Below are 12,055 nucleotides of genomic sequence, written 5' to 3'. Positions count from 1 at the left end.
TTCTAAAAGATTTATGTATACATAAAGATAAAATTAATGAATTAGAAACTATTCCTTTAGGTAGTTCCATATCTGCTTTAATGGGAGGTTTACCTGAAAAGTGTAGTGACCCAGGTCCATGTATGGTTAATTGTACTATTGGTGGTGTGGTATTTTCTGACTGCATGTGTGATTTAGGAGCATGTGTGAGTATAATGCCTTTGTCTATATATGATATTTTGAGGCTCCCTCCCTTAAAAAGGTCGGCAGCTCATTTTGTGTTAGCAGATAAAAGCATTATTACAATGGCTGGAGTTGCTGAAGATGTATTAGTGGGTATTAAGGGGCTCACATTTTCCATTGATTTTTATATTCTGGAGATGCCCCAAAATGACTCAGAGAAGCCGTCATCAATCCTACTCGAAAGACCATTCCTGAAGACCTCGAAGTTCAAATTAGATGCTTTTTCAGGAACATACTCTTTTGAAATAGATGGCCGAGTAGTAATCTTCAATCTAAATGGAGTTATGAAGCATCCTCTGGAGGATCATTCTATCCTCCAGTGTGACATTATAGATGAAACCGTGGCTGAAGTTCACCAGGAGGAATTTGAAGAGAAGTACATAGGACAAAGTCCAAGTGTGGGGACATTCTCAGAGGACAATGACAGTACTTTACCATTGTTACCAGCTCCAGACAACCCAGAGCCTGACCACGATCAGAAGTTATAATTAAAACCCCTTCCTCCACACCTCAAATATGCTTACCTTGAAGGCGAGCAGAAGTTTCCAGTTATCATTGCAAGGGAACTCACTTCTCAACAGGAAGAGCAGTTACTTAGTGTGCTGAGGAGGCACAAAAAGGCAATTGGTTGGAGTTTGGCAGACATAGTAGGCATCAACCCTCAAGTCTGTGAGTATAGAATATTTTTAGAAGATGGAGCAAGACCTGTCCGTCAACCCCAGAGAAGACTAAACCCCACTATCTTAGAGGTTGTCAAAAAGGAAGTGACCAGACTACTGGAGGCAAATATCATCTATCCCATCTCAGACAGTGAATAGATAAGCCCAGTACAAGTGGTGCCCAAGAAGTCTGGAGTCACTACAGTGAAGAATGAGCACGGAGAGCTCATGACAACCAGAGTTCAGAACGCCTGCAGGGTCTGCATTGACTACAGACGCCTCAACCAGGCCACTCGTAAGGATCACTATCCTCTTCCATTCATTGATCAAATGCTGGATCGCCTGTCAGGTAAATCACATTATTGTTTTTTAGATGGTTACACAGGTTATTTCCAGATTCATATAGCTCCTGAAGATCAGGAAAAGACTACCTTCACATGTCCTTTTGGGACTTACACTTACAAGAGAATGCCCTTTGGCTTTTGCAATGCACCAGCTACTTTCCAAAGGTGCATGATGAGTCTTTTCTCTGATCTTATTGAGGACTGTATGGAAGTTTTTATAAGCAGATTTCTGGTTGGTTAAGAACTATACTTGCAACGCATATCTTATAACAATTCTTAATTCGCCAATTTTCGCCACGTCACTACTCTGTTAATAGTTTCCAGGACCTGTTCCCATGGCAGCAACCGTGACAAGGTTAAACAGCCTCCACTCCTTTTCGATTTGGGATTCCAGTAGTAGTAGAAATCTCCAAACGGAGCTAGCAACTACCTCAGTAATTGGCAGCGACAATGTAACTTACTACAACCACTTTATTAAACACAAACAGTTTCAGTGACAGCTTTAAAGTAAAAGTGAATTGGCAGAACTAAGAAGAACCAGAAACAGAGTAGAGCTCACCAACACAGTAGCGATTCTAACGGCGGTTTTCCGACGGCAGTGACGGCGTGCAGCTCGACGGAAGACCACACCCGCGGTAGAGACGGCAGTCACAGTGGCTCCTCTACCCCATGGTTCTGCCTCCCTTCTAGGAACAGCTGAACATAGTAATATTATACTTGAAAAAAAGCCTGTCTTTATATTTAGATCCATTTCCCGCGACGCTTAAAGTCAACTATCTGATGGTCTGAGAATCCATAAAGAAAGTATTTCTACTCCAGGACGCACGACACCTTTCCCAGCTCTAGGTGGTTCTAAACCACGTTAAGCTAGCAAGTTTTCTGTACCAGATCCATCACCGAGAAGTGAAAGTCCAGCCAAGTTCTTGGCGAATCTATAGTTTCTGGTGTTTCAGTCACCTTTCCATGGCTCCCTTAATTATGTGTTAGGAATTTTCCTCTTGCTTGAGTAATGGGAAGTGGGCTAGTCCCCCTCCCATGCCCTCCTCCCTTCGCCGTTAGTTTTCGCTGATACGGTCGCACCGCGCTAACATAAACAGATCAATTACTACAGACAAGAACAAATACGTAAAAAAAGCTAAGCCACGCTAAGTGGCCCTTAAGTTCTTAAAAGCTTTCAGGGGAGTCTTTGCTGGCACTTGCTGTGAGGAAAATGGGCTTTCTAGCTAGTGCGTGCATCCCTTATTTAGCTTTCAATCTGCTTATGCATGTAGTTTACCATCCATAAGCAGTGGAAAACTCTTGCTAAGGCCTTTCCACCCCATATGTCTTTTATTAGTATTATATTAATATGAAAGTACTAGCTCCGAGGAAAGAAGCGCTTTCCTCCCTGTGTCTGCCCCCTTTGTGCGTTCCCAACGCTGGAAGAGATAGGGAATGCGACAGCAACAACCAAACATGGCAGCGTCTTCTCCTCACCAACAGCAAAACCCACGGCGGCAACCATGGCGAGGCGGCCTGACTGGTCAGTAACGGCGGCGCAGGGGCAGTTTTTCCCTCTCCCATGCGCGTCACTCTCTTCTGTCAGTCTCCCTTTGTGGGCTCAAGCACGACAGCGACGTGGTGAGGATAACGGCGATAACAGCAGCGCCGTCCTCCACCCCGGCCCGCGCCTGTGCTTTCTGTTTGTGAATCTCCAAGTGCAGCAGTGAAGAAGGCCTTGACGGCGACAATGACGCGGCCACACGGAACGGCGATGGGGCGCAGCTGGCGGCGAGGCGCGGCAGGTTCGGCGGACTCGTGAAGACGACGGCAACGGCGAGCTCCCTTCTCCTCTCCTCCGCCGCGACTCAGTCTCCCTTTCCCCCTCTGTTTCGTTGTTTTCTTTCATTTAAGAAGGGAGGCTGTGTGTGTGCTACTACTGCTGGGTGAGGGAAGTTGTGTGTATGCTGGGCGTTTGTTGGGAAGGAGAGGCTGCAGATGCTGGGTCTTGGGGGAAACGAGCCGGGTTAGGGTTTCATTTTTAAAAACTAGGGTTAGAGGCATTTTAGTAATTTCAAATGAAATTGGAAAAAATATATTAATTGAAACCCAAATTAAATCCAATACTAATTGTATATAGAAAAATACTATTTGCTTATCAATTTTACAAATTATTTTCAATAAAATGTCCGAATCTAAAAATTAGAAATAATATAATTAATTTCTCTACTTTCCAAAACAGCAGTATTAACATATTAAAAATATTAATTATTTAGTCCACATTATATAAAATCTTTATTATTTCACAACTACTAACTTTATAATTTAAATATAGAAAATAATCCAATAATTGTAAAATTGGATAATAATCTTAATTTATTTCAAATTCAATTCATTAAAACTTGCTCTAATTTTCTTTAATAAAGAAATTTCTGAAATTAAAGCTACAGAAACACTGAATTTGAAATTGGCTCATGATAGCCATTTTTCAAAAGTTCTGGGTCTTACAGAGTGGCGGTCCAATGCCCATTAGGGGGTGTATCTACACTGCCTTGTGCTCCTTGATGACGTTGAACGCTGGATGGAGTCCTCTTGGGGAATTGAACGCCCCATAGGGGGTAGTTTGGGCGTTTAACGCCTATTTTGGGCAGTCCCATCTGAAGAAAAGTATAGACCATTATATATTGCTGGAAAGCTCTGGAAGTTAGCTTTTTAATTGGACCTCTGTAACTCCAGAAATGCTCGTTTGAATGCACGGAGATCAGATTCTGATAGCATTTGCTATGCTTTCTTTGCCTCTGAATCAAATTTTTGCTAGAACTTGCCAAAATCATCCAAAAATCACCTAAAAACATAAGAAAACATAAAAGGTCAAAGGAGAATCCAAAAAGTGAAATTTGAAATAAAAACAAAATGAAACTCAACAAAACATACTAAAAACATTAAGAAAATAATCAAAAAGCATATAAAATATCCGCTCATCAATTCGCAAAGCATGGATATGGAGCTCACTCCCTTCTCGCGTGCCTGCACTCACGTCTGCCCTCTCTTTGGTTGCTTGGGCATTGCTTTTGTGTTCGCTCAGAAGGATTTTGTCGCCAAGGTAAGTGCAATTATTCTGTGAACCAAAATTGGCAACTTTACCAGTTGACTATGTGGAGATTGACGGTGATCTAGGGTGTCATTTTTCGAATCTTTTTGGGAGATTTTGATTGAAATGCTGTTGATTTTGTTTGTTTAGTTGTGGTTGTTGTAATTAGAGATAAGGGAATTCAATATTTTGAATCTTATTATGTTTTGAGAGTGATGGAATTGCTTAATTGTGGGGTTTGAATCTCTTATCATTTATTTTGGTAGTGTCTATAATTAGAAAGGAGGAAAAGGTTATTCCATAGTTGTCAGAACCGAACCGTTGATCGAACCGGTCAGGTTACTGGGTCACTGGGTTACTGATTCAATCAGTGAGTCACTGGTTGAACCGTTTAACCCGGTCCTATATAAATAAAAAATAACTAAAAATTTAAAATACATATTTTCACTAACATTTTAAGAATATTAAATTATTTTAAAATAATATGAAACAGAAATAATAAGTATTTTGTTATTTTTATTCTATCATAAATATTTTTATTTCCTTTCTTTCCTTTTTTTATTTATTTATTTTATATTTATTTTATTTTATTTTATAATTTTTTAATGAGGGGTAATTTGGTAATAAAAAAAATAAAATTGGTAAAAAGGACGATTTTAAAACAAACTGAAACTTTGGGGATCATTTTATAGCAAAAAAAAAGTTAGGGACGATTCCGATTTTCGGCCTCTACGTTGGGGACCAAAATTGAACTTAACCCAAAAAATAAAATAAAAGTAGATTAGTTGATAACAGATATTTATATATATATTATAATTTGCGTATAAATGTATAAGAAGCATAACAGCCTAGCGGTTGTGAGAGTCTCATAGTTCACTGAGGTTAGGGGTTCGAACCCTCCCTCCAACATTTTGAATTAATTTGTATTTTCAATCGGTTCGGTCGGATTGGTCTTGACCGAGTTTGACCGGTTTTCAACGGTTTATGGCGAGTCTGACTGGTTTGTACCGATTCTCTTCCTTATACGGTCTAACTATCGGACCGAATCAGTATAGGGTCTGGTTCACCAGTTTTTCGGTTGAACCGGACGGTCCGGTCCAGTTTTTACAACAGTGGGTTATTCTCCTTGAGAAAACAAATGGGATAGTTTGGATTGAGTAATGTTTCTGTAATTTACTTTCATCTTGTAATGGTATTGAAAAATATAGTGAAATTCAACATGTGGTCTCAACACCAGAAGCTGTATGCTATTAGTTAGCATGATTTTCTTTATTTGAATGATTTCAAAGCCTATAGTTGATTATTTGATGATAACAGGTGCAAGATCTAGCAGAGGCATCAAATTTCATTAAGTGTTTGTTTGGGTGTTATTATTTTAATGAAAAATATCTTTTTTAATGAAAAAAGATTTTTTTAGTGTGTTTGACAATTTTCTAGTAGTAAAAGTAAAAATACTAAAAAATAAAAAAGAAAACATCTTTTTTGAAAAGCTACAATTTACATTTTTTTTAAAAGATCTTTTTTTTATTTTAACCAAATATAATTGATAGATAAAAATATCTTTTTATATAAGATATCTAAATATAAAATCACTTCTACTTTTATAAAAAAATTTTTAAAAAATATCATTTAAAAAAAATATTTTTCAAAAATGGCGCCCAAATAAACCCTGAAACATTGGAATCTATGATTGATCAAGATGTGCAGAACAATTGTGTGAGAACTGCAGGTAGCCATACAAGAAATCTGCTAAGAGCGTGGACTTGACATGATCAGATTGCTATTTGAGTATATGTTAGTTACAGAGTATGTACATCAGCCATCCTCTACAGTTAGCTTTGTGGTTTGTGTTGTGCAAAGTTTCTTCTATCTACAATTTTCTATATTTCTTTTGAACAATTTTAAGACTACGCTAGGCACCAAAGAATAAAAATAGAGTGAAAATAACACGAAGAGGGAGGGAATTATTGTATGAGGGAATTGCTTTTTAATCCGGATCCCTAGTTAAGGTGGAAAGATGGAAACAAATCTTTCATGTTTTCAATTTAATTTTCTCCTTTTTGTGCTTATCTTTTGTACCTTGGAAATGCAAGCACCTACTACAAGATAGGAGACCTTGTGAAGACCGTTTGGATAGGTTTATAAGTGATTTTTTTAATTTTTAATTTATGAAAATGTGTAGTATTAATGTTTGGTACAATTTTTAAAACAAAATTGTAACTTTTTAAAAAGATATTTTAGTGCTTAAGGAAAAGTTAAAAAAAATGACTTCTCTTATAATAAAAAGTTTTTTTTATCACTTTTCTCTTAAAATAAGTATTTTTAAAACTAAAAAACCAAATACAAAATAATTTATTTATAAACTACTTTTAATATAAACATTTATTGTTTAAGCTAATTTTTCAAAAGTAACTTAATTAAGTTATTTATCCAAACTGAGCTATTAAGAATATAGGAGATTTTATCTTTTGTGCTCATCTTTTTTACATATAGGTGTTGTTGGCTCAAGTTCAATGACCATGGAATTCTAAATCTGTTAAATGATTGAATTCTTTATCTGCTTGATTTTCCTTAAGGTAGAATGTACATGAACCTAAGATAATATTATTTTGTCATGCTATTGTAAAATAAATCTAATTCATTTAAGTAATTTTCCCCTTAGCTCCTAGAAATTAGAGGCATGGTATTTGGAACCGGTATATGTGGTTTGAGGTAGTGAATGCTAATTTCTATTTTTGCAAATAAAAAATTGGGAACCTGACTCCATTCTCTCATATGTATTATTGTATTTCTCAATTTTTTATATATTTCTGAAATTAGGATATAATCTTTAATTACTTAATTTGTTTATTTTGAAATGAATTCAATGCAATTCACTTCAAACTTAGTTGTTTCAAATGGGTTTGTAATAGGTTGCTGAATTTGTTCTCCTCCATGGTTAACAAGGCTAAAGAAGAGCCTAACACTGCATCTGCACATGCTTCTGATTATGTGTATGTTTATTTTCTGCAATATCGGGACAACAATGGTATTTGTAATGATACTAAGATCTTCATTTTTAATATTGATCATGATTATAATATAAAATATTCATTTATTTTTTATCATTAATTATGTGCTAATCATTGATATAACATAGATTTGTAGTTATCTTTCGAGGACCAAAATGGAGATCGGGGTATCTTTCAGGGACGATTTTGGCTATTTACTCATATTTTGAATTTAATAAATATTTCATTTTGTAGTAATTAATTTTAGTATATTTATATTATGTACAATAATAATAATTATTAGAAAAAATAATTTGAAACTTTAGAACAATGATAAGTTGTTATTTCTAAAAGAGTGAGTATAATAAAAAAAATCTTAAGATTTTAGCGATAATAGTAATGACAACTAAAAGTGAATAACATTATAATTTTATCATTATTTTTAGTAGTCATATAAATTGTCAATAAAATAGGTTTTAGTGGCAATAGTAGTGGCCACTAAAAGTGAATAATATTGCAATCTTAAAATTACTTTTGGTAACCATATAAATTGCCAAAAAAATGGCCGCTAAAAGTTATATACTTTTTGCGGCCATTAAAAAGGTGTTTACCGACAATTGTTATAATTGCTCCTAAAACCTTTTAACGACAAAGCATAACACGGCTTATATCTAATTGTCGATAAATATATTAGTAACTATTTCTATTGCCACAAAAAATAAAATAAATGGGCATTAAAAGTAATTTTTTTTGTAGTGAGTAGTGGGTTTAATTAATATTTTCTGCTGGATTTAGTAACTACAAGATAACACCGGTTCTAGGATTAAGGTCCCTCATTGAGATATATCCATAGCAAACGTATCACAACAAAAGAGAACAATGCATCTCACAACGCTGTTTCATACATAGTCATTTAATTAATTTAATGTCAAAATTGTAATTTAGTTTGTTGATTAAATTCCTAAAGTAATTTTCAAAATTTACGGTTTTTATTATTTTAGTTTCTCAAATTTAAAATTTACTATATTGGTTCTAAGATTTAACTTTGTGTACCGTATTATTTTCAAAACACTTTACCAAGTCAATAAATGAAATACTAAATTAGTTTTGACTTGCCACAGTGAACACAAAGTTAATTAAATGTTATTGTTTTATTTTGGCATTTAAACAAAAAAATAAATGAGAAGACGAAAAAAAATTTATGTGATGTGTAAACTGTATTACTTTCCTTATTTTTTAAAACAACTCCATTTTTTGCCTTGTTTAAATATCAAAATGAAATAATATCATTTAGCCATGTGTCTAGTGTGGCAAGTCAGAACTAACTCAATATTTCATTCGTTGACTCAATACCAAAAAAGGATCCAAAAATTAATATGGTGTCTGGAGTTCGCTGGATCTCGAAGACCAGCTATTATTTGAAAAAATATAAATTCCAAGACATCGAAGTCGAGGTTTGATGGGTATTGTTTCGAAGAACGCAATATTCATCGAAAAGGGATTCATCGAGAAAGAAAGATAAGATTGATCGATAAGTCATATCGAGGAAGAGTAATAAGTATAGATAATTGATGTCAATTACTCACATAGTACAAGGAGTGGGAACAGTTACTTAAAGATTAATACATGTGGGAGTTATATTTGAATTTGATTGGTCAAAGATTCTTATAAATAGGTGAAGATTTGAAGAAATAAGGGTTGGAATCTCGTATCAGAAAATACTCTCGCATACTCATATTCCCAATGAATTCCTGAGTCTTCTAAGAGCTTTCTTTTCTGTAGGGTTCCTTCCATGTCTTTACTTTTTATTTAAATTTCTTGTAATCTTTATTTTTCTTGCAAACCTATTTTTCAAGCAAGTTTATTTTCTTCTAAGATTCTGCATTTTGATTTAATTTCAAATTCCTTCGATCTTGTCGAAGGCAATTTTTGCTTTCTTTAAATTTAATGTCATTTTACCATTCTCAATCATTTTACTTTTAAATTTATTTGCTTTCTTTTTCAGATTTTCTTTTGTTAGTTTAACCAATTGAAAGAATCTTTGATGTACTTTGAAAAACTGGTACTCACAAAGAGGAGTAGGTTTTGCTCCCAAAATTTAGATATTGAACCACTTTGATTTGCTAAAAATCAGTAAAATAAATTGGCATGCCAAGTGGGACAGATTTGAGAATTAAGTGTGTCAAAAGGTATTTGTAATGATCTAGTGCATGCGACTTAGAAGTGGCAAAAATTATATAGATGGCAGAAGAAGTTTCTAATACTAATTGGAATCATCTGCAAACGATAATGTTGCTATAGTCGCACAAACACTGGCGGTGATAGCGTCGCGTACTGAAAGTAGTACATTAATGAAGAATGTAACCGTTATTAATCTTCTAGGTGGGAATAATAGGCGAAATCAACGTCTACAAATTGCTGTGACGCAAGCCCAACCACCAGTAACTACTGGTTGGCCACCTTATGGCCTTCCTCCAAGTTATACTCCACCAATAAGCAGTTATATTCCTCTAATTATATTTGAAAATACGTCAAGCTTTGTTAATAACCCAATACCTCTATTACATCCTGAGTTTTCTCAGAATTATCAAATGGGTTCTACATCGAGTGGTCCTGGTTCGATGGCTGCTTTTCGACAAATGTTGATGAAAGTTACCATGATTTAGTTAATCTATTGACCCAACAAATGACCACAATTTTGAACCCTATGATGGCTGATCATAAATCAAAATTCAAGTGTCTTACTAGACAAGCGGAAAAGATTGCTCGAATTGTTGATTATGATGAGGGTGATCAGCAAAATATGCAAATGAATCAAGAGGATGTGATGAACATGCCCAGAGATATGGGCGGTGATATGCATTTTGAAGGAAACATGCCTCGAGTGATTCGACGAGACCAAAATGCAGATGATGAGGCGTTGGCTCGAATGAGAGCCAATCAACGTGGTAAGAGATACCAGGTTACTAGAATTTTTGAAGATGTGCTTAATAGAGTGGGTTTCAACGTAGGTTTCATGAATCAATCGTATTTTGTTTTTACTTTTCCTACTGTTGTGCAAGCAGCAGAAGTGCCTAGGGGAATGAAAAATCCAAAAATAGTAACAAAGTTTGCTAGTGAAGTTGGTGAATCGACCACTGAGCATATTGTTCGATACATGGTTGAGTTAGAAAACTTAGCGAATGATGAAAATTTAAAGGTGAAGTTTTTTTCTTCTTCTTTAACAAAGAATGCATTCACTTGGTTCTCTAATCTTAGGCCTAATTCGATTATAACCTGCGCATAACTAGAGAGTGCTTTTCATTCTCAGTTTTTTAGAGGAGAGTTAAATGTAACAGTCACTGACTTAGTAGCTTTGAAACGCGAGGATGAAGAATCAATCGATGACTTCATGATTCATTTAAAAAATACTCGAAGTCGATATTATGTGTCTCTTCTTAAAAATGAAGTAGTGAAAGTAGCAACTATGGGTTTCGACTTTTATATGCGTCGAAAGTTGATTAATATTCATATACCTGACTTGGCACATTTGGCAGAAAGAGTGCGTCAGGTAGAGATTCTTTGAAAAGAGAAAGAGAAATTTAAAATGAGCAAAGATTGAAAAGTAAATCTTTTTCTCGAAAAGAAAAAGTTTCATATGTTGAAAAGGAATTCTCAAGTGAGGAATCTGATTTTGTGTTTCCTGAAGTTGATTTGGCTAAATTAAAGAAAGGTCCACCTTATGTATGCTCTTTACTTAAGAAAATTGCAAATGTTGATAGATCTAATGATACAAAATATAAGAATGGAAAGAAATATAGCTTCGATATTTTAAAATATGATCAAATATTTGATGTGTTACTTAAAGATAAACAATTAGTTTTGCCTAAGGGCAAAACATTGCTTTCGACAAAAGATTTAAAAGGAAAACCCTATTGTAAGTTTCATCAAGCAACTAGCCATTCAACTAATAATTGTGTCCGTTTTAGAAACTTGATTCAAGAAGCAATTATGGAAGGGAGACTAAAGTTTGATGATGGAAAAAAAGACATGAAGGTTGATTCTGATCCCTTCGATGCTAGCGCAAACTTTTCAGAGCCTTTTTTGGGGTCAATATGGTTGGTTTTTCTTATGAGTTCGATACTGATTTGGGAGATTTCGAAGCTAATGTCCGAGCAGTATATCTAGGCGTCGGTGAAGGATTGTTGGAATTTTTAATGCAACAAAAGTTAAAAGATCGATATGTGTCTTTATGCCCTCGATGTAATGCTGTGTTTAATGCCGATGTTGCAGCTATATTTGAGAAAGAAAGAATGAAAAAAGAGTTATCTCATAAGGAAGAACAAATTTGACAAAGGCAACCTTCTCGAAGGCAGGAGGGGCAAATTTTTGGTGTTTCTCAGAGGAATTTTTCTTCCTCAATGAATCGTTCACAAGCTTTGGGTGTGCAATGAATACAAAATTGTCAAGAGTTTTGTAATCGAGATGCGCAGTATAGGCATAACCCTCAGAGAGGTCATCGAGGTTTTTATCGATGCCATTATCCATATCCTCGAGGAAGTGCTAGGGGAAATCGAGGAAGAAGGAATGGATGACCAATGGTGCAACGGGAACCTTCCAATAATAAAGACAATGGGGTAACTTTTTGTGTTTATTCTCGAGTAGTTTTTCCATATGATGGGGAAACAGTTCCTAAAGGAATTTTGTCACCAGATAAGTTCAAAAAGGAAAAAGCTATTGCTGTAGCCCCAATCGATGACAAAGAGAAAGATGTTGATCTAGATGAAGAAT

At 35.1% G+C, this 12,055-nt stretch overlaps 1 protein-coding gene across 1 annotated transcript; it reads left to right on the top strand.

The window, feature by feature from the left end:
- On the top strand, positions 9,996 to 11,452 carry LOC107606893. Its single transcript, XM_016308898.1, has 3 exons — positions 9,996 to 10,484; positions 10,596 to 10,835; positions 10,934 to 11,452. The coding sequence occupies exons 1-3, from the start codon at positions 9,996 to 9,998 to the stop codon at positions 11,450 to 11,452; spliced, it is 1,248 nt and encodes a 415-aa protein (XP_016164384.1).

Source organism: Arachis ipaensis, chromosome B07 (genome assembly GCF_000816755.2).
Source record: "Arachis ipaensis cultivar K30076 chromosome B07, Araip1.1, whole genome shotgun sequence".
NCBI classification, from domain to species: Eukaryota; Viridiplantae; Streptophyta; class Magnoliopsida; order Fabales; family Fabaceae; genus Arachis; species Arachis ipaensis.
This window is presented reverse-complemented; position numbering and strand designations above follow the sequence as displayed.

What these genes read in the sequence shown, in the direction of transcription:
- LOC107606893 (XM_016308898.1), top strand. Translation starts at nt 9,996, where the DNA reads ATGGCTGATCATAAATCAAAATTCAAGTGTCTTACTAGACAAGCGGAA. An exon ending in CGAATGATGAAAATTTAAAG is followed by an intron (nt 10,485 to 10,595) that starts GTGAAGTTTTTT and finishes TTTCATTCTCAG; the next exon opens with TTTTTTAGAGGAGAGTTAAA. An exon ending in TGGCAGAAAGAGTGCGTCAG is followed by an intron (nt 10,836 to 10,933) that starts GTAGAGATTCTT and finishes TATGTTGAAAAG; the next exon opens with GAATTCTCAAGTGAGGAATC.